At 42.0% G+C, this 24070-nt stretch overlaps 1 protein-coding gene across 1 annotated transcript in view; it reads left to right on the forward strand.

Moving 5' to 3' along the window:
- LOC145404692 (soluble guanylate cyclase 89Db-like) overlaps positions 1 to 24070 on the forward strand; it is a 151055-nt gene that overhangs the window by 98289 nt on the left and 28696 nt on the right. The window contains exons 2-3 of the mRNA XM_080276243.1: positions 14953 to 15125; positions 22386 to 22502. Coding sequence (XP_080132369.1) covers positions 14953 to 15125; positions 22386 to 22502 — 290 coding nt within the window. The remainder of the gene's footprint in view (positions 1 to 14952; positions 15126 to 22385; positions 22503 to 24070) is intronic.

Raw genomic sequence — 24070 nt, forward strand, 5'->3', positions numbered from 1 at the left:
TGCCATAAGCATATGTAATTTTAATATTCTAGGACTAATAACTGATTTTTGGCAAATATTTTTTGAGAGTCTGTCAGAGCCCGAATAACCCCGCGGCACACGCAAAACATCGGTAAACATGCCCGCGGTGTAGGGGTTAACGATCATTTTAGAAGAATTTTTTTTCTAGTTTATGATATTTTCGTGAAAGTATGATTATGCACAAGGCAAGTGTAAGATTTGGATTGTTACATGCACAGCATACTGAAATATTAAAACGAGGGTGCCTTCCCGTAAAAATAAGCGTTTCGGTACGTTTTGTAAGTGTAGGCGAGCTGTAGCTAACCAATATTGCGCAACATGGAGTACTTACGGGTGACCGCGATTCGGTTTTCAGGCCATAACTCGCGAACCATAGCCTGACATCTACACTTGACAAGCAACGTTTTGGCGTATAGTACGCTCGCGTATGCCTTTTTGTTTTGGAATTTTATGACTGATGAAGAAAGAAAGAAAGAACAAAATCGATATTTTGTGGTTCGATTTTGAGACTCCTACGAAGGTTAGCAAGACTTTGTTAGTAGTTTTGCAGTTGAATAGCGAAGGTCTTTTAGTTCATACGCTTAGAAGTTTGAGACAGCTTTCGCGCAAATGCTCGTATATCCTGTGTACAGGACGCCAATTTGAACCTGGTGACGACTCGAGCTGACTGGAACCACTGTCTGACTCTCTTCTTCATTTCTGCAACATTCGCTGCCTTTCCTCTAATTTTCGCTCTGTTGAGTACCACCTCTCCTTCTCTAAACCTCATCTTCTATTTCTAACTGAGACGCAGCTGTCTGAGGCAACCGACAGCAAACCCTTTTCTGTATCCTCTACTTTCTCTATACTCATTTCAAATCCAAAGGTGGCTGTCGTGTATATATACGCAACGACTTATCTTGTTCTCGTGTTCCTGAACTCGATTCTTCTGAATTCCCATTCTGACTAAATAAACCTGTGCTGTTTACTTATCTCCTAATTCTACAGACTATCAAAAATTCCTTGACTATCTTACTTCAACATTGGAACACATTCTATCCATTTCTCATTTCTCTGAAATCTCCATTCTAGGAGATTTCAATGTTCACCACCACCTTCGGCTCTCCTCTCCTTTCACTGATCCACCTGGTGAACAAGCCTACACCTTTTCTATCCTTAATGACCTAGAGCAGTTTGTACAGCACCCTACCCGTATCCCTGACCGCCTTGGAGAGAGTTCCAACATACTTGACCTTTTCCTTACAATTAATCCTTCTGCTTACACTGGTAATCTTTTCTCTCCGTTGGGCTCCTCTGATGACAACATTATCACCTTAACCTGTCCTATCGCTCCGGTACGGCCTGTGGACCCTCCAAAGAAACGTTGTCTGTGGCACTTTGGAGCTGCAGATTGGGAGGCCCTCAGGAATGATTATTGCTTCCATGGCCGGGAGCCATCTGGGTGTGCCTTGCGCATTACGGAGATTATTTTCTCGGGCAAGGAAACATACATTCCTTTCTCATATCCTCTGACTAATGCAAGAATGTCTTGGTTTAATCACGCTTGTTCTAATGCTGTCCGCAACAAGGAGAGGGCCTATAAAAGGTACCGGAGCCAACTCACCCATGAATCACATCCTTTATACGTTTCTGCCTGGAATCGTGCGTAGTACCCGTCTAGCAGCAAACTCTCATCCCTTTTCTGTCCAACTCTCTAATGCAAGAGTTAACCGTTACTCCCAGTCCTTCATATATGCAACAGGTGAACTCTGGAACTGTCTCCCTCTGTATTTCCTGCTTCCTATGATCTCTAGTCTTTCAAACGTAGTGTGTCCAGGCATCTCGAAATGATGGGATCTTGAATTTGGCACTCTCTTGTATTTTGTTTTTCTCTCAGATGGAACAATAATTGCGGGCTAGCGGCCTTTGGTTCCTTCTTCCTCGCATAAAAAAAAAAAACAAGGAGTGGCTACCGGACCCCATAATATCTTACACCCTTTTTTGTGAATTTACCCAGTACATGAAATATAGGAAGGTCATAAATAAGATTTTTTTTTTTTTTCCCAAAAAACGAGTGACTGGTCTGTTAATCTGAAGTGTGGTGATAATTCAGTGGCACGGTTCATCATACAATTACATAAGCAAATAACAGTTGGCTGACTCTGTCAAAGTCAAACAAGTAATTAGGGGAACTGATCACTTTTGATTAGCCGACTCGACCAGATCGGAGGAGTCGCAGCCCATTCGTCATTTGTCACTGTACCACCGAAATACGACGGTGTTAAAAGGTCTTTCTGTTGCAAAAGAAGGGTTTAAGATACTATAACATGGAATTAAATGGATGCAGTGCGTTGTGGAGTGCTGAGTATAATCGGAAAGTTATTGAAGTGCTGAATTGCGGAATTAGAAGTCAAAGGCTGCAAGTATGTTTTATTCTGCACAGGTTTAAACTTGTTTCTCGTGGTGGACCAGACACAGTTGCCAAAGTTGATGGCACATTTCTCAGAAGGGGCCTAACATACTGCATATAAGGAAATGGGAAAACGACGACACACGGGAAGAATAACAAGAAAACAAATGAACATTCAAACAGATAATAGAGTGAAAAGAAGAGGAAGAACACGAAGAAGGTGAAAAACAGTTTAGGGGGAAGAAGTGGAGGTGAGAAGGAAGAAGAAAAAAAGAAAAGGAGGATTACACAGGATTACACAGGAAAACAAACAGCAACAGACCTTATGGTCCTTTCGAGGCTGCTTGTTAGAGAAAACTATGACTACAAGATCTAACTCTACATGCTGAAGGATAAGGATAGTAAAGCAAGAAGGCTTCCCCCACCACCAAACCCTCCACGAAAAAGTTAGAAAAGACACCGTGCAGCATGGAAAAACTGACATGGAAATTTTATAGGAAACACTGGAAAGGAAAAGTCACATTCTATAATACTTTATCTATAAGCTACCCAATAGAGTAACCTGAAAGAGAAAGTAAACAAATAAAATTATATTTATGGCATGACATTATAAACTGGTACATTGAGTTAATGGGAAATCTGTGGACATAACGTGGAAGCTACACACTGCACAGTGTGGATGTTTAGGGGTGGTGCGGCAACCTTGCCTGGCGCTTTTAAGGTAGCCAGCAGTCAATCAGGCCCTAGCTCCGTTTGCTCCACTGAGACAAGGAACTCTTCCATGTGGGACAAGTACACAAGTTTCATCCTGAAGCAGTGACCCCTGGTACATTAAAAAAATCCTGATGATGGTCACTTGACTAACAGGGACCCTCAGTGATCCACAGCCCATCACAGGTCGAAAGTAAGAGTAGTGACCGTTAACTCAGGGTTATCTGTGCAGATCCTAATCTGTGCTTATATTGCTTTCTTTGCATTGGGGAGATTGAAAAATATATAAGACGGGTGTCTTAGATAAAAGGGGACTGCACAGTGCACAGTGTGGATGTGCAATGCACAGACTGGATGTTTAAGGGTGGTGCGGCAACCTTCCCTGGCGCTTTTTGGGTAGGCAGCAGTCAATCAGGCAATAGCTCCGTTCATTCCACTGAGACAAGGAACTCTCCCATGTGGGACAAGTACACAAGTTTCATCTTGAAGCAGTGACCCCTGGTACATTAAAAAAATCCCGATGCTTGTCACTTGACTAACAGTGACCCTTAGTGATCCACAGCCCATCACAGGTCGAAAGTAAGAGTAGTGACCGTTAACTCAGGGTTATCTGTGCAGATCCTAATCTCTGCTTACTGTATATTACCTCATTTGCTTTGGGTAAATCGAAAAACGTATAATGACGTGACGTGACGCTATGTTAAGTTTACGGGGTGTCCTGTAGACACAAGGGGACTGCACAGTGTGCATGTTTAGGGGTGGTGCAGCAGCCTTGAATGGCGCTTTTAAGGTAGGCAGCAGTCAATCAGGCCCTAGCTCCGTTCACTCCACTGAGACATGGAACTCTCCTATGTGGGACAAGCACACAAGTTTCATCCTGAAGCAGTGACCCCTGGTACATTAAAAAAATCCCGATGGTGGTCACTTGACTAACAGGGACCCCTCAGTGATCCACAGCCCATCACAGGTTGACAGTAAGAGTAGTGACCGTTAACTCAGGGTTATCTGTGCAGATCCTAATCTGTGCTTATATTGCTTTGTTTGCACTGAATAAATTGAAAATGTATAATAACGTGATGCAACACTATGTATGGGTACATTGTTAATGGGGTGTCTTGTAGACAAAAGGGGCATGAACTTAAATGTACCGTAGCTATAAAAGCAAGTTATTCGGACAGAAAAAGAGTCAGCTGAGGATTCTCATGCAAATACTTGTCTAATTTGTTTTTGAATGTCTCAATTGAGATACTGTTCACGGTATCTGAGGGTAATCTGTTCCAGATATGTACAACTCTGTTAAAGAAGAAGTATTTTGCTTCGTGGGATTGGAATCGCTTTCCCATAATTTTGCAGCCATTACTTCTGGCTTGACTCGACCGGTCTATATCAAAATATTTATTCATGTCTAAGTTGTCATATCCCTTCATGATTTTGAAAACTTCAATAAGGTCCCCTCTTAACCTGCGCTTCGTTAGGCTAAATAATTTAAGTTCTTCAAGGCGTTCCTCATATGGTTTGTTTCTAAGTCGTGGTATCATTTTTGTTATTCTTCACTGAATTTTCTCTAATTTTTCAATGTCCTTTCTGTAGTACGGGGACCAGAATTGCACACAATACTCAAGATGGGGGCGCACTAGCGAGTTGTACAAGGCAAGTATGACTTTTTCCGATTTAAACTCGAAAGTTCTTCCAATAAAACCCACTAGCTTGTTTGCAATTTTAACCGCATCGTTACACTGCTTGCTTGGTTTTAGGTCATTTGATATTATCACACCAAGATCCTTTTCACTGTCTGTACTTGATAACTGAACATTGTTCATTTTGTAATTTGCATGGACATTGTTACTTCCAATATGAAGTACTTTACATTTTTCTGTGTTGAATTTCATTTGCCATTTTTCTGCCCAGCTTGCTAAAGTATTAAGGTCATTTTGTAACTGCTGCCGCTGTAATTATGAAGTGACTTTACTGGTTATTTTAGTATCATCTGCAAATTTGGATACTTTACAATTTAGACCCTCATCAGTATCATTTATATAGATAATAAAAAGTATCGGTCCAAGTACTGAGCCTTGGGGAACGCCACTGATCACATTACGCCATTTGGATTCCTTTCCGTTTATCACAACTCGCTGTTTTCGGTCTGAAATCCAGTCTTGTAACCTTTTTTGCGTATTTCCTTTTATTCCATGTGCTTCTATTTTTCTCATGAGACGCTTGTGAGGGACAGTGTCAAATGCTTTCTGAAAGTCGAGGTAAATTATATCTACTGCTCTTGAGTCATCGTATGATTTGTAAACATCATGGAAGACGTCCAGTAAGTTAGTTAAGCATGAACAACGATGTCTGAATCCATGCTGCGAGTCTTTAATTATATTATTTTCTTCTAGATAATTAACTATTTTATCTCTTATGATTTTTTCCATTAACTTGCACACTACTGATGTTAAGCTGATTGGTCTGTAATTTCCTGGGTGTGACTCATTTCCTTTTTTGAAAATTGGTGTTACATTTGCTAGTTTCCATTCGCATGGAACTTTCCCAGTACTTAATGATTTATTGAATAAGACAGAGAGTGGCATCAGTAACTCATGTTTTGCTTCTTTGAGAATTCTCGGTGATATTTTATCGGGGCCAGGGGTTTTGTTTATGTCCGTACTATTTATGGCTGAAAGGATATCGTTTTTATGGATAGCATAGTTACTAAGGACTGTGCTATTTGCTTGGTTTGTGGGTAACAGTAGGTTTCTGGTGGTGTTTTCTACTGTAAAAACAGACGCAATGTAATCGTTAAGAATGTTTGCCATTTCGACCTCATTTTCAGTGTGTTTGCCATTGTTTGTTTCTAGAGGACCTATTGATGTAGTCATAACCTTTTTCTATCTAATGTAACTGTAAAATTCTTTAGGATTTGATTTGCACGTATTAGCAATGTGGATCTCCAGTGCTCTTTTGCTTTGTTTAATAAGTCTTTTCGATATGTGGCGTAGATTATCGTATTGTAATTTATCACCATTATTTTGTGTAGCTTTATATTTATGGCATGCCTGTTTTTTGGCTATTAAGTTACATTTTATTTCACTGGACCACCACTTTGGTTTACTATTTCCAGCTGGACATCTGTTACGTAGTGGCACACATGACTTTACCACTTCATTAAATTTTTTGGTGAATGTTTCCCATGCTTGGTTTATGTCATCGGTTTCAGACATTTGATTCCAATCTGCAGTTGCAAGTAGTGCTCTGAGCCTGCTGAAATTAGCTCTACGATAATCTGGGACCTTTTCTTTGCTCTCCGTTTCATTTACTTTTTCAGTAGTAATGCAGAAGTGAAGTTTAGAATTAATGAAGTAGGAAAGGTGCTGGGAGGAATGAAAAAAGTGTTTAAATGTCGTTCGCTTAGAATGGATGTAAAGAGAAGGCTGTATGAGGGTGTTGTGGTACCGACTGCGTTATATGGGGCTGAAACATGGAATATGGGTGTAGCAGAGAGGAAAAGTTTGAATGTAATGGAGATGAGATGTCTGAGGAGTATGTGTGGAGTGACGCGTATGGATCGAGTGCGAAATGATGAAGTGCGAAGGAGAACTGGAGTTATTCGGGAGATGGCTGGTAGAGTTGAGCAGAGGGTGTTGCAATGGTTTGGGCATATGGAGAGAATGGATAATGAGCGATTGGTGAAAAAGATAACTAGATCTGATGTGAGAGGTGTAAGACTGAGAGGAAGACCACGAATAGGATGGATGGACAGTGTGAAGAGAGCGCTGGATGCGAGAGGGATGTCTGTTGAGCAAGGAAGAGTGGCTGTGCGTGACAGAAATAAATGGAGAGAAATTGTGAATGAATAAGTGATGACGCAGCCCTGAGGGGATATTCTCCCGCATTTGGTCTGATCAGCTAGTCAGGTCAGGTGCGGGTAAGGGGATGGGTCTGTTATGATGTGGCAGGGGTAAACCAGTTCTGCTGTCGGGCCCTGCTGTGGATGTCACTGCTTGCATTGCGCAGTTGACCCTTGTGCGGTGTGATGCGGTGAGGATCTGTCCGTTCTCCCCTTTGGGGCTAAGATGCGAATGAATGTGTTTGAATGGATGAGTAAATGGAGAGTGAGTCGTCCTGTCTCGGCTACCTCCCTTTCCTTGGGGGAAGCAGCCTAGGTATATAGATAGATAGATAGATAGATAGATAGTTCGATGATCACTGGAACTAAACTCAGGTCCTATTTCAACGTTGTTGACTAGGTTATCATTTGTAGTCAAGATGATGTCTAGGGTATTGTTTCCTCTCGTTGGGTATTCTACGTGTTGGGAAAGGGCGCTTTCTTGAAGTTTCGTATAAAGCTCTTGTCCTGAGTGTGCCATCAGTGGTTCACCCCACTTTGTTACCGGTAGATTAAAGTCTCCAAAAATTACGCTATCCTCTTGACAACAAATTTCTGCAATTTGATCATAAAGTTTTTCATGTGTCTCAGTTGACTGTGCTGGAGGACGATAGATGAGACATTTATTTTGTGTGAATTAATACTTAGCTGAACATAACTGGCATCTATGTTGGTAATACTGGGTTTGGATAGCACAAGGGGATGGAGACTAGTTTTCACTTATAGTAAAACACTGCCACCAGCTCGATGTGGTCGCTCACAGCTGAAAATATTGTACCCTGTTAAAGAGTATTCCGCTAGAAAGTCACGGTCAGATGTGTTAATCCAGGACTCTGTGATGCCAATGATGTCATAATTTTCTAGGTAAATTAGAGATTCTAAATCCTCAAACTTGTTACGTAGACTACGTGCGTTAACTTAGCAAACTCTAATTCCGTTCCAAACAGTTGGTGATCTGACTTTGTGGATATTTACGCTAAGGTTACTGTTCCTGGACGTGCCGCGTTTTTTTATCTGAAGAGGGGGACTTTATCGTGTAAAAATCTACCTAGCCGTGCCGCTCCTACTGAGTTCAAATGGAGACCATCTTTCTGGAATAGAGTATGTTGCTCATAAAACTGGTCCCACAGATTGACAAAGTCGACTCCCTCTTGCGTGCAGAGAGATTTGAGTCGGTTATTTGTGCTGAAGGCCTTATCATAGAAACTATTCTCTGCCTTGATCCTTGGGAGTATACCAGATATTATCATATTAGTGGACATAGTTTTGAATCGTTTGATCATTTCATGATACTTTGCTAGCAATTCCTCTGATCTATTGCGCTTCAGATCATTTGTACCAACATGGATAACGTATAGAGTTTGATCATTTGCGTCTTTTGTGACCTCATCGCAGGCTTCTGTGATATCACATAGTCCACCTCCTGGAAAACAGTACCTCTTTCTGCTGATGGGGGCGCGTCCACAAAATTCCTCCAGCTGACTGCGTACAATAGAGTCCCCAATAAGCCTTGTTTCTTCTGTCTCATTAACCGTTTCGGCAAGGATCTGGTAGCGATTATACGTAGTTATGGGAAGATGCTTCCTCGCATCTTTTCCGGGTTTTGCGCCATTTCTTACCATAGTAAAGGGGACTTCGCTTGGCGAGGAACGTACTGAATCGCTGGGTGAGGAAGATACTGATACACTATTATTTGTAACTGCCTGATGGGCGGGGGCTTGTACGAGCTCAGTTTGTACGCTTCTTCCTTCTTGAGTGCTGTTGCTGACTCCTACATTTAGGAGGAGGAGGAGGAGGAGGAGGAAGCAGAAGAAGAGGAAGAAGAGGAGAAGGAGGAAGAGGAGAAGGAGGAGGAAGAGGAGGAGGAGGAGAAGGACGAGGAAGAGGAGGAGGAGGAGGAGGAGGAGATGAAGAAGGAAGTGGAAAAGGAAGAGAAAGAGAAGGAAGATGAGGAGAAAGGGAAAGGAGAAGATAGCAAGGAGGAGGAGGAGGAGGGAGAGTGAGGTGAAGGAGAGGCCACTGTCTTGTTTGCTCCCGAAGCAACCCAGGTTCTTTTAGTACTGTTATTCTTCCCAAGATCCACTTTCATTTTCTTAAATTTCCTCTCTCTCTCTCTCTCTCTCTCTCTCTCTCTCTCTCTCTCTCTCTCTCTCTCTCTCTCTCTCTCTCTCTCTCTAAGAATTTAATTATCTCATGTTTCCCATATTTACTACCCTCATATTTCCCGTGTTTATCATCTCTTCATTTCACCGATTCCCCCCCGCCCACTCTCTCTCTCTCTCTCTCTCTCTCTCTCCTCTTCCTTGCACCACTCTTCCTTCTGTGCACTCTCACTCCTTCCTTACACCCTTATTCTTTCTTGCGCTTTTTCCATTCCCTGCCTTTTCCTCCCTTTCCTTCCTTCGCCCTCCCCTTGCGTGACACTCTTTCCCCTTCCTTGCCTTCCCTTTCCCTTCCTTCCCTTTCCCTTCCCTTCCTTTCCCTCCGTTTCACTTCCTTGTCTCGCCCTCCCCTTACTTGCCTTTCCCTTCCATTCATTGCGCCTCGTTTCCTTTGCTTCCCTCCATTTTCCCTTCCTTGCGCTTCCTTCCTGTCCTTCCCTCCCCTTCCCTTCCTTGTACCTCACTCCTTTTCCTTTCCCCCTTCATCCCTTCCTTGCACTTCTTTCTTTTAGTTTCCTCCCCATCCTATTCTTGAACTTCATTTGTTTTCTTTCCCTCCGTCATCCCTTCCTTGCACCTATTTCCTTTCCTTCCCTCCCCTTCCCTTCCTTGCACCTCTTTTTCATTCCCCCCCTTCTCTTCTTGCACCTCTTTCCTCTTCTTTCCATCCCCCTTCCGTTCCCTCCCTCTCCCAATCCTTCTATGTCACTCCCTCCCCTTCATTGCCTCTCGCTCCCCTCCCTTACCTCTTCCCCCCCTTCATTGCGTCTCCCTCCCCTTCCTTCTCTCTTCCTCCCCTGCCTTGCATTTCCTCCCTCCCTTTCATGGTCTTAACTGTGAGAAGCTTCCTAAACCCTTTCAGTTCAATGACGTCCTTTGTTTCATTCTTGTTGGACTTAATGAAACTAAGGTAAAGTGGTCCTTGTTTCATCCCACCACGCTTGTTCTTCACGGCGGCTCATGACCCTTCTTAGTTTTGCTTTACGATTTCGTGTTCAGGACAGCTCTGGTATTTAGTACAGCTAACGCCAGACGATTTATTGAACTGAGAGTGAATCGTCTGAGCAGGAGAGTAATTTGCTTCTTTTGCTTCTCTTCCCTCCTTGTATTTTCCCTTTATATTTTCATACTTTCCCTCTCTCTCCCCCACCTCTTTTCCTTTCTCCTATATTGCCTAATTCTCCCTTGTTCCTCTTGCTGAATTTTATGACCCTATAAGTGGCATGGGCTCTGAGACCTTCCAGTTAAGATTACTCATGATTACAGTCGGGGACTTAAGTACAGGGGTTGTTCATTATGTTTATTGATTATAACTATCATCGATTTATTTTTACCTGACGGAATTGTGCCACTCACACTACTTGAATACTAAGCCATGGTTACATGAGTCTCTATGAACCATGGTTTTGAGGTCGAACTGTGTCTCCTTGGTTACTATTTACCAGTAATCTGAGTACATTTGGCCATCAGCTGAGTTGAAAGAGTTTAGGGATCTTCGTTAGGTTAGAACAACTCTATACAGGATATACAACGTTGTTTGCGGAAGAAAAATATTTCATAGTATTAAAATCTAATAATTATAACTAGAGATTTCCAAGACTTAACTTTCATTTAAGAGGAAAATTTCGTTCCATTTTACTCCAGACGACATGAACAGCTTATCTGCTCGTTTCATCCTCTTGTTCCTCCTCGTCACCGTTCACATTGCGCGAGAGAGGGAGAGGTTCCTTCGGACCTCGCCAAGATGCTCTCTTTTCTGAGTTCCAGGAAGGAAAACAGCGAGCTCTGTGAAGTTAAGATATAGCTGGTGTTTCCTCATGTCCGGACTCACACGGAGAAATGTAAAAGGGAGAGGAAACCCGAGGATGAGGTAGGAGGACGGAGCGGAGAGGTATGTGAGTGAGAGTGATATAGGAATGGAAACACGGCTGCTTAATCACGCAGGACAGGGCGACGTAGAGGCGATATTTTCGTGACCTGATATTAAGGCGTGTTACTGAAGGCAGACACATAGTGTGTGGTTGAACCTAGTTTCAGTTCAGCAGAAATTTCATAAATCAGTGCTTGATTAGAGAGGTGATGTGCTGTCTGAAAAAAAAAAAAAAAAATCCTTCACTGGAGTAGGAAACATTGTGATTATTTGATTTTCTTTGAAACTGATCCTCCACAAGATCCATCAATATATTGCAAATACGCCTATGGTGACCAACATTATCCTCTCACATGATGAACTGCTGCCTATTTGTGTCTGCTGTTATCTCTGCTATTCCTAGCTTGTCCTATCCTTCCTCTTTTTTCCACTTCAAGTGGCGCTATAAGGAACCGTTTACAAAGCTGAGTGGTTACGGTATTAGCAGAGAACAAGGTGATGTGAAGCCTATTATGGCGCCCTTGTTAAGTGGATGGAGACGCAGATGTGTCAACCATCTGGGAACCAAACCTCCACACACTTCCCGCGCCTCGCTGTGGCGAGGCGATGTGTATCTAATGGGAACATCAGTTCACTGCACACAACAGCTCTGCAGGGTCTATGGCTAGCCCGTGGTTGAAGGGTCTTCTCGGCCAGACAGACCGGGTTTACGCAACAGTAACAAGAACAACCCCCATTAATGCCATATAACCAGCCTTGACTATGGACAGTGGATATTAGCACCAAAGTGGTAATACTTGAAGGTCCGTGGCCCGTAGGAGGACTGCTGGATTTCAGGGAGGGGATTACTAGGGCTGTGTCCAAAACCAAGATAAAAAAATTAAAAAATCAGTTGGCACGGCATGGTCCGAGTTGCTTTCTGTAAATCCTGTGGCTCCCTATAGCCTTGGTGTTCTGATCCCTGCTTACCATAATGTTGTTGAGCATATCTCTCTCTCTCTCTCTCTCTCTCTCTCTCTCTCTCTCTCTCTCTCTCTCTCTCTCCACTTCTTGTTTATACCTGATATCATAGTTATTTGTTGGACTTCTATACGTGCATATACTTTTTCTTCTCTTCTATATCCCCCTTCCCTCCTTTTCACATTACCTCCCCATTGTCTATTGTCCTGACCTTTGTTCTCTTTTTCCCTTCTCCGCATCACTTAATTTTATGGCCTCTTCGTCTCTTCCTTCCATACCAAGTTTTCTTGTCTCTCCTCTACCTCCTACTTCCTTTCAGATTCTTACTCTCTTCTCTTTCTCATTTTATACCTTGTCAAAATCCTCCCCCTTCTCCTCCTCCTCCTCCTCTTTATTGAAGTTTTCAAAATCATGAAGAGATATTGCGGCTTACACATGAATAAATATTTTGAAATTGACCGGTCGAGTCAAACCAGGAGTAATGGCTGCAGAATTATGGGAAAGCTTTTCCAGTTCCATGAAGCAAAATACTTCTTCTTCAACACAGTCGTAAATATCTGGAACAGATTACCCTCAGATACCGTGAACAGTACCTCAATTAAGACATTAAAAACAAAATAGAGAAGTACTTGCACGAGAATCCTTAGCTGACTCTGTTTCTGTCCGAATAACTCACTTTTGCTGGCTACGCTTAAGTCCATTCCCCTCCTGTCTACAAGACACTCCGTAAACTTAACATACCCGTACATAGCGTCGCACACGTCATTACACATTTATGATTTTATTAAATGCAAATAAAGTAGTATAAGCACAGACTAGGATCTGCACAGATAGCCCTGAGTTAACGGTCACTACTCTTACTTTCAACCTGTGATGGGCTGTGGATCACTGAGGATCCCTGTTAGTTAACTGACCATCATCGGGATGTTTTTTATGTAGGCTACCAGGGGTCACTGTTTCAGGAGGTAACTTGTGTGCATGTCCTGCATGGGAAAGTTCCTTGTCTCAGTGGAGTGAATGGGGCTGGGGCCTGATTGACTGACGCCTACCTTAAAAGCACTGCATCACCCCTGAACATCCACACTGTGCTTTTCCACACCGTGACTACAGATGCGCCGTAACTCAACGTAATTGTGCATAATGCCATGCCTTAGTTTTTTATTTATTTGATCATTCATTTTACTTTATTACGTTCTCTTTCAGGTTATTCAGACTGGTAGCATATAAAGTATTATTGAACATAACTTATCCTTTTCAGTCCGATGAAATTTCTATTTCAGTTTTTCCATGCTGTATGGTGTTTTTTAATTTTTTTCACTTTTTCCTGCCAGTTTTAACTGCAGGATTTGGAGGCGTGGGGAGCCTTCTTGCTTTACTATCCTTATCCTTCAGTATGTAAAATAAGATCTCGTAGTCATAGTCTTCTCTGTAACAAGCAGCCTCGAAAGGACCATAAGGTCTATTGCTGTGTGCTTTCCTTTGTATTCCTTTGTATTCCTCCTCCTACTCCTTCCCTCTCTAATCTCGTTCTCCTCCTTATCAACCTCCCTTCCTTCTTTCCTTTCACTGAGTGTATTCCTCCTCCTCCTCCTCCTCCTCCTCAGCTAACTCTTTTTCATTTTCTGTCCGAATAACTTTCTTTTATAGCTACGTGTAAGTTCATTCCCCTTTTGTCTACAAGACACCCTTTAAACAACGTACCCGTACATAGTGTCGCGTCACGTCATTATACATTTTTCAATTTGTTCGATGAAAATAAGGTAATATAAGCATAGATTAGGATCTGCATGGATAACCCTGAGTTAACGGTCACTACTATTACTTTCGACCTGTGATGGGCTGTGGATCACTGAGGGTCCCTGTTAGTCAAGTGACCACCTTCGGGATTTTTTTTAATGTACCAGGGGTCACTGCATCAGGATGAAACTTGTGTACTTGTCCCACATGGGAGAGTTCCTTGTCTCAGTGGAGTGAACGGAGCTAGGGCCTGATTAACTGCTGCCTACCTAAAAAGCACCAGGCAAGGCTGCGGCACCACCCCTAAACATCCACTCTGTGCATTGCACATCCACACTGTGAACTGTGCAGCCCCCTTTTATCTAAGACACCTGTCATATATATTTCAATCTCCCCAAAGCAAAGAAGGCATTATAAGCACAGATTAGGATCTGCACAGATAACCCTGAGTTAATGGTCACTACTCTCACTTTCGCTTTGTGATGGGCTGTGGATCACTGAGGGTCCCTGTTAGCCAAGTGACTACCATCGGGATTTTTTTTAATGTACCAGGGGTCACTGCTTCAGGAGGAAACTTGTGTACTTGTCCCACATGGGAGAGTTCCATGTCTCAGTGGATTGATCGGAGCTAGGGCTTGATTGGCTGCTGCCTACCTTAAAAGCGCCAGGCAAGACTGCCGCACCACCCCTAAACATCCACACTGTGCGGTGTGTAGTTTGCACGTTATGTCCACAGACTTCCCATAAACTCAATGTGCCGACTATTAGTTGATTTGATTACTTTCTCTTTCAGGTTACTCAGTCGGGTAGCTTATAGACAAAGTATTATAGAATGTGACTTTTCCTTTCCAGTTTTTCCTATGAAATTTCCATGTCAGTTTTTCCATGCTGCATGGTGTTTTTTTCTCACTTTTTCCTGGAGAGTTTGGTGGTGGGGGGAGCCTTCTTGCTTTACTATCCTTATCCTTCAGCATGTAGAGTTAGATCTTGTAGTCATAGTTTTCTCTGTAACAAGCAGCCTCGAAAGGACCGTAAGGTCTGTTGCTGTTTGCTTTCCTATGTAATCCTATGTAATCCTCCTCCTCCTCCTCTTAGTCTCGTTCTCCTCTTTATCAGCCCCCCTTCCTTTCTTCCTTTCTGTAAGTATATTCCTCCTGCTCCTCCTCCTGCTCCTCCTCCTCCTCCTCCTCAACCTCAAACTAACCCACGTCACCCCTCTCTGCAGGCGGAGTATGGCGAAGAGGTGTGGGACGTCATCCAGGACCACGCCGGGTGCCGCAGCATGAAATTCGACTTCAACCAAATCTACCCAGACTCCATCTTCCGCAACCTGGCCAGTGCATGCGCCATAGTTACCGGACGGGGTGATGTGAATGACCATCTGCGGTTCTTCGGCAGGTAAGAGAGAGAGAGAGAGAGAGAGAGAGAGAGAGAGAGAGAGAGAGAGAGAGAGAGAGAGAGAGAGAGACAGACAGACAGACAAAAAGACTGATAGAAAAACAGACAGACAGGCAGACAGACAAACAGACAGACAAAGGGGGGAGGGGAAAGGAGAGGGGGAGGGACAGGGAGAAAGAGAAACAGAGGGGTGACGTGCATGACCACTTGAGCTTCATCGGCAGGCGAGAAACGGTGTAAACGGTGTAATTAAGCCAGTGAACTATTTCTCTCCCCTGATGGCAGTTCCCACCATTCCACCTGATTAGCGACACTGTTTCCATCAACAGGTCTGTGCTGCATTTACGATTTTTTTTTTTTTTTTTAGTTACTACAAGACGATTTATTCAACTGATCAAACCTGTTAACATATTGGCTCGTATTCTCATCGGTTGTGGAAGCTCCCTAACACCTCTTCTTTAGCTGTTTGTTTTAGGATATTGCTGGTTAATAAATATCTTCTGCACGTTATTTATGCAGAGTATGGCGATATTAGAACAATGTATGTAATATGGAGGTGGACATTAATGTGTCATAGAACAAATAAGTCTCTTAGAAAAAGGTGTTAGAGAGATTCCATTGTCAGCGCGAACATGGATCATTGAGCACTGTCCCAATACGTTTTTTTTTTTGTCTTTTTTTTTCGGTTTAATCTTCGAACCAAATGACGATTTTATGTAACACTGGAGGGATTTCTTTTAGCTTAGGGGGTCTTTCATTCTGCACCGAACCGTTCCAGTTACGAGTTTCTCCTCTGAGCAACACCAAGTCGTCTGGAAATAGCAAGAATAAAATGAAAATTGCATCATCACCGTGAAGAGATTGACGCCTAACAAGTATTATGGTTCAGTTATTGTCAATAGCAGTCTGACCCGATACGCATTTTTTTTTTTTTTTACTCCAGAAGAATACCTTGTTAAAAGGTTGAAGAAATAGACAAAATGCAGTATACACGACCAGCCTAATATGTGAAGAGAAGTTTGTAGTTAGCTCATGTAGCATTGTTACAGGGATGGGGGGGGGAGAGGTAGGGGATGAAGAAGGGAAAGCGTCAGGGAAAGGAGAGGGGAAGACTGAGGAAAAAGGTGGAATAAGTTAAGAGGAGGGGGAGACAGAGGAGAGGGAAGGGGATAGAGAAGGGGAAGAGGTGACGGAGGAGAGGGAAGGGGAGAGAGAAGGGGAAGAGGTGACGGAGGAGAGGGAAGGGGAAGAGGTGACGGAGGAGAGGGAAAGAATAAGGAAAGGATAAAGGGGAGACAGGGGAGAGAGATGGAGGGTTGGGAAGAGCGATGAAGGGGGGCTGAGGAAAAGGAAGAGAATCATGAGAGTGAGAGAGACAGAAAGAAAGATTCAGGGGCATGAGCGGATGAATGAGGGAGGAAAAGGAGATGGAAGGAAAGAATGGGGGACGGGAAGGAAAAGGGAGGATTGAATTCAGGGAAGAACGGGAGGGACGGGGAATGGAAAAGAAAGGAGGAGAAGGAAGGAGAAGAGAACAACATAGGGGAAGGAAGAAAGAAAGGAGACTGTGGAAGGAAAGGGGAAGGGTGGAAGGAAAGAGTCAGGTTGTAAGGAAAAAGGGAAAATGGAAAGAGGAAAGGAAGGTGTAAAAAGGGGAGAAAATATCAAATGGAAAGAATGTACGGAAGGAAAGGAAGAGGGGTGGAAGGGAAGGGGAGGAGTGCAAGAGAGGAAGGCGAAAGTAAAGTAGAGCGATATGAGGAAAGAAAAAGTGAGTATACACTAATGAGATTCCAAGTCTCATTGCATTAATATCTTCTCGGCCATGACGTATTTTCCATTTTATTATCGATATTAGTCACCTTTTTTATAAACTTTTAGAACCGGGAAGCTTAGATACAGCCTTCATTAACCCCCTTGACTATTACGGCTTATACTGGTCTGAATAACCTCATTTTGTTACATCATGAATATATTACAAAAGGATGGCGGGGTGCAGGAGGGGTTAATAATTGCTATGCAAATTCGTCCCAGACCCAGGGACACCATGATGCCTTAATTATCAGCCAAGCATAATGATAGCACACACACACACACACACACACACACACACACACACACACACACACACACACACACACACACACACACTCATTGTATGTGTGTAATTATAGATGAACACCAGTACATTTAACGGGCATGGATAAGTAACGTTAGAATGACAGAACAAGTCAATAATGGTCAGAATGTGATAGTATGTAACAGAAACACCATAAGCAATATCAGACTGGCAGAACTAATAACAGAGTACGTGCTGATCATCAGTGGATGAGGTGGCTGGTGCTGTGCTCATCGCGTGATGCCTGAATCTCGGTTCCGAATCCACGCCGTGGCTGATTATTGAAGTGGACGTTGGTACTATGATGTACTGTATATGCTTACTTATGTCCGCACCCTATCCGTACTACCCATGACATATTCAGACTCTGACACATTAGCATAGCCAGTACAACTATTCCACTTTCACAAACATCACTTTTCCTATAGTTACCTCGTCCTCATTCGTACTTCGTCATCATGGGAAGGGTTGATAATGGCCTCCTAGGAGAAGGTCAGGTTCTGCAGTGGACCTATTATGAACTGATTCAGTTAGTAATGAGTATCATATGGAAGACAATGGCGACATATTTGGTAAAAAAAAAAAATGTGGAGGTGGAGGTCCTTCATGAGCAACAGGATTTCCCTTTGCTGAGATTTGTTAACTTACAGATATTGATGATAAGATTGAAAGAGCAGGTAGAAGACGCACCATTAGTGATATAAGTATGACAGAACAGATCACAGGAAACCCTGTCACTGACTGAAGGCTTTAGTTTATATGATACGAGTATAGCGCTTCCATAATGGGAAGGTCCGTGTCACTGTTGCTACCACCAAGGACTGTGAAATCTGATTGACTGAAATGGTGGTCGTGTTGCTGTGACTGCGTCGCGTATTGCCGAGGGAGGAGGGTTGGCTATTAGTTGGTCGGTTCGAAATGAAGGACCCGAGTGTTTATGTTTTCGTTTTTTAAATGTCTTTTTGTTTTACATGTTTATGCCGCCCTGCAGCTGGCACACAGAAGAAGGTAAACAGTTGAAGCTTGTAACTATGCAGGAATAGTGTCTTTAGTCCCAAAGAAACTCTGAATAGTTTTTTTTTTTTTTTTTTTTTAATACAACCCTAAGTGACACGTGTTAGCAACTTTTATGATGGTAAGATATGAGGAGCAGGTAACAAGCACGATGATCAGCTCCCAGGATAATTCAGCAAGCCCCAAGCTGATTAGTCCACTGAATAACGAACTTAATACCTCTACCCAGGAGGCAACCCTGTGACTACCAAGGTGAGGATGCGTTAATTGTGACGGAGGTTAGTTTGTGCTTCCTAAGCCTCCCAGTCTGGCGACATCTTGTTCTGTATTGTTCTTGCTCTTCACAAACGATATTACTCAGCTCTGGAAAGATCACTCGTATTCAAGGGAAAAATGAAGTCTTAGCCTTACCCCTTCAGTTTTAAAGAATTTCTCCAAAGCTGAGTTGAATCGGCCACGGATACCGAAAATAAAGTAAGATATATGTTATCGGAGTGAAGGGGTTAAGGTCAAGGTAAGGGTGTGATATTAAGGCCGCATTGTTGGCTGGATAATAACAGGCGTGGCAGAGGCACGACAGACATGCTAATACTGGGGTCCTGATGCATCGTCGCCAGCTCAGCCATTTTTGCTCCTTAGGTAGCGAATATTATCCAGTAAAATGTGTTCTGTCCTCTTTAAGGTGGATTATTAATGGGATCAACTGGATTTTTGCTCTGTAGTTAGCGAAATTATCCACTAAAATGTGTTCTATTCTCTTTAAGGTGGATTATTAATGGGCTTTATTTTAGTTTAAACGTCCTCAGCCATGAGGACGCATTTTCATTTTTTCGTCTTGCTACTGACAGGTGATTTTGTTCCGCACAGGAAAGACCCGTTATAAGGAGGAGATACATAAAGGCTGTGTCGCATCCTCTCCTTGCCGAAAAGTTTCTCGTGAGTAAAACTGCGGCGTGCTAGCAAAAATATGATAAAGACAATTTGTTATCGAACTAAAGGGGATGTCAGTTGGGAATGGAGTAATAAGAAATGTTATGGTTCAGTCTTTGATGTTGGCGGGTGGGAAACTTTGTTAATATCTTGCATATAAGGATGATGCCTTCCAAGTTTGCAACACAGAGTTTATATTAAGTAGCAGCTGCCTTGAAGCTTGGACATTTTGTCCGTAGTATTTGCACATCCCCATTTGCTATACATTCAAGACCGTATTGTCTGTGGCTTAAGCTATGTAGCACCACTTTCTTAGCGAATTATTTTGCATACTGAACCTTAACATTCTTTTGTAAGTTATTTATTTCGTTTTGATATCAACATTTTTAGTTAATAACATAAGGATACAGTGGTGTACTATGCAAAACAAATCGCCATGGAAAAGGTATTACAAATTTCCAGTGTCACTTAGAATACTACCCACAGAACATAGCATTCCCTAAGTCTTTACACTATCGAACACCTCTCACGTTGTGCATAACTCAATTTTCCATGGGCAGGCAAACTTATACTGTTCAAAAGGCCTCTACCTAACCCCCAAATAGGACAAATTGCATCGTTTGTGATCAGTACTATGGAAAAAAAAATAAAAATAAAGCATCTCCAGGGTTGTTTCTGTTGGACCTTTTGTATGTTAATCACTTTCAGTCCAAGCACTAAAATATATATATATATATATATATATATATATATATATATATATATATATATATATATATATATATATATATATATATATATATATATATCAGTCAGTCATTTCCTGTGGCACCCCACGGGATGCATAGGGCCTCGATGAACTCTCTCCACCAATATTTGTCTCTTGCCATCTCCTTCAGGTCCCACCAACAATCCTCTCCTGCTTCTCTTTTCATTGTCCTCAACCAGGTTTCCCTCGGCCTACCTCTACCTCTTCTTCCCCTAGCAGTCCACTCTGGCACATCCTGTATTAAACTGCTTTCTTTTCTGTATATGTGCCCCAGCCACTTCCAGCGAGACAGTCTCACATATTCATTAACTGGTTCCACTCTCGTAATATCCCTTACTCTTTCATTTGTGCCTCTGTATTGCCACCATACCCCAAGAATCCATCTCAGTATTTTATTCTCAATCCTAATACTTTTTGATGTGTTCCAGTTGTACTGTACCATGATTCATGCCCATAAATTAAAATTGGTCTAACCATGGACTTGTAAATTTTCACTTTAGTATGTACCGAAAGCATATTATTATTCCAAACAGATTTCAGCATTCCAACAGCTCGCCAAGCCTGTCTAATCCTCTCCTCAATTTCATTGTTTAATGATCCATTAGATGATACAATCGTTCCCAGATATTTAAAGTTTTCTACATTCTTCACCACATTATTTCCAATTACACAATCGATTTGGTTCTCCACGTTCATATTAATAATTTCAGTCTTTCCACAATATATTATCAATCCCACTTTTTCTCCTTCCTCCACCAGACAATTAAGCACCTTCTGCATTTCGTAAATACTTCCGCAAATCATTACAGTATCATCAGCATAGTCCAAATCCATCAGCTTCTAATTTCTTTCCAGTTAATTCCTGCACCTGTTTTCCTTACAACCTTTCTCATAACATAATCCATAACCAGAACAAACAGCAATGGCGAAAGAACTCCTCCTTGAATCACTCCTGACCTAACTTCAAATGGATCACTCAAAGAACCACCCACCATTACCTTACAAAAAGTACCTTCATGCAAGCTTCTAATAATATTTATAAATTTTTCTGGTATACCATAGAATCTCATAATTTTCAACATAGCTCCACGTGAAACACTATCAAACGCCTTTTCAAAATCCACCAGACACATACTAAGTGGCATTTTCATCTCACGTATATATATATATATATATATATATATATATATATATATATATATATATATATATATATATATATATATATATATATATATATATATATATATATATATATATATATATATATATATATATATATATATATATATATATATATATATATATATATATATATTTATATTTATGTATGTACTGTATATAATGAAAATGTTTGTCTGTCCTCCTTGGAAATCAAGGGGGGATGCATATAAAACGCTCAAAACAGCTGTAACAAGTGTAACTATTTTCAATGAATTTAAATGTGTACATTACAGTTGCTAAAGTGCTTCCCCTGATGGCCAGAAGTAGAACTAGTTAGAGACAATCAGGTCAACGTGGTGGAAACATGGTAGCAAACTGCAGTAGCTGTTTTGTTTTACAATAATATCATTATTACCTACAACGGGTCGGATGAGTGGACGGATTGGTGGGGTGGGTGGCAGGGTTGAGCTGATGGGTGGGTGTGAAGGGGCAGGTAGGTGGCATGGGTGAGAGGGTGGGAGCGTGGGTGTGGTGGGGCAGGGTTGGATGGGTCTGGTGTGGCAGCTTGGGTGGGTGAATGGGTGGGCAGGATGGCTGGATGAGTGTGAGCGAGTGGGCAGGCAAGGTGGATGGGAAGGTGGGTGCGTGGGTGGACAGACTAGTAGGTGGGTGGTTGGGCAGAGTAGGTGGGTGGGTGGATGAGCAGAATAGGTGGGTGGATGGATGAGCAAGGTGGGTGGCATGGTTGGTTGGTGGGTGGGTGGTAGTGGAAAAATAGATCCATGATAGGGATAGGTCCATGGAGAATATATCCCTGGAGAAATGGGCCCTAAGAGGAACACAGATCCACCGGGTAGATCCACAGGGGGAGTGGCCACTTAGGGTCCCAGCCATTACCTGTATACATGCATGATCTTAGGGTTTTACCCCGGCAACGTTGGGTACCCCTGCTAGTGCGATTTACTTTCATTCTTGTTCTCTGCCTACTTCTCCCTCTCACTCCATATCTGGCTTATTAGTATCGTATTCAAGGGAAGATTGGGATTCCGAAAAAAAAAAAAAAAGATTGACGTAACGACTCGTGCAGCCAGTAGGCATGAACTAAGTCTTTTATTTCCCCAAGATTCAACAGAAATGATCAAGCTCAACAACCTTCGTGCATAATTAAAACCTTCTTCTTCCACTGATGTGGCAAAAATTGTCTACTTAAATCCTTCGTATAGTCGGTAGGCATAAATAAAAACCTACATCTTCTTACCCCCAGATGCTTCGTGCGGTACTGCAGCCACTACAGGTACGACAAGATGCTGAGAGCCACGGGGCGACACTTCTGCCAGCTGCTGAAGGAGATGGACAACCTGCACTCGCAGATGCGATTCGGGTGAGAAGAATAATGTGAGACGATGCCGGTTGGATTCCAAATGAACAATAATTATATAAGTAAATACATAAAGAAGTGCAGCTAAAATACAGACTAAGAAGTACTGTGCATATAAATTAAGCTTAACTAAAATAGTGAAATCACTAACAGGTATAATACAGACAGTAATCATTGTCCCTTTACATTTTTCTGTCACTGTAACTTAATCATTTCAGTTATTTGGATAAACTTGGTGTTTCAAGTTACTATTTGACCGAAAACTTAACCTTATATATTTAAAAGAAGCAAAACAAAATAAAACCTGAGATATACACCGAGAAATTATCAAAATAAGGCAGAACCGTTTCAGTATTAAACAGTGTTGGACGAAAGATGAATATCAAGAGTTTTCTATCTTCATTTAGGGTGTGCTGAGGGCAAAGCAATGTAGATTACAGTTATTTAGAATATTTCCCTATAGACGGCATTACAAAAGAACTAACTTTCTATGCTTTAATGTCATATAACTTTTCTCTTATGAGCCGTAAGTGTTGCATCTCATTAAACTTCATCGATTTCTTCATTTTCTAGATTAGTGGTTCCCAAACTTTTTCTGGTCGCTACCCACTTTCCATACATGATCCTTGTCCATGGCCCCCCTTCCCCAACCATAACCCATGACTACAGTGACTGTCTACACTACAGTCCTACACTCATCATGTCCATATAAAAATCACTCTAGCAAATCCTGTAATTTTATTGATTCCATTTGTTATTTTCTCTTTTGTTAAGTATTAATAAAGAAATGTGTATTTTGTCTTAGCTGAATCTTATATAATTATTGAAATGGTACTAAAGGAATAATAAAATGCACATTAAAAAAATCCATACTTAGAGTAATTAAGAACTGCATTATTGCGAAAAGCTGATTCAGCAATAAAAAAAAAAAATTCACTGGATTGAAAAAGTGTATTAATCCCACGCAATTTGATCTGATCTTTGAATTTTACAAATCTGATAACTTTATAATTCTGAAATGATATGCTATCATAGTGAGTCATATTTATCTGCCATAACCATGGCCTTCAATTGCGACACACCCACCTCCTCCCAGACCATTTGCTTCTGAACATTCATGCCAGGTTCATTTTTCCTTCATTTGAATCTCCATTCCACTCAGTGTAAGTTCTCTCCACTGACTACCTACTTGCTAAACTCCTTCGGTTCAGATTATGGCCCCCTACATTCTGATATATGGCCCCCAAGGGGACCATGGCCCCCAGTTTGGGAACCACTGTTCTAGACCCTTCCCCTTCCTAATTTTCCCTCCTCCCCCTAATAACCCTCATTTCCTACCTCCATCCCTCACACAACTTCCTTACTCCTTTCTTACCTCTCCACCCTCTCTTTCTCAAATCGTTTCTCTCCACCCTCCTTCTCCTTCTCTCTTCATCTTCCCTCCCTTTCCACCCTCCAGTTTTTTCTCTCTTTATGTCCCCTCCCTATATGTCCAGATCTCTCCTTCCTCTTTACCCTCCTCTTCCTCTCCATATGTCCCTTCTCCACCTTCTTTTCCTTCCTTTCCAAAT

Source organism: Coenobita brevimanus, chromosome 64 (genome assembly GCF_032717465.1).
Source record: "Coenobita brevimanus isolate Jiangsu-jjx chromosome 64, ASM3271746v2, whole genome shotgun sequence".
In the NCBI taxonomy this organism is placed as follows: domain Eukaryota; kingdom Metazoa; phylum Arthropoda; class Malacostraca; order Decapoda; family Coenobitidae; genus Coenobita; species Coenobita brevimanus.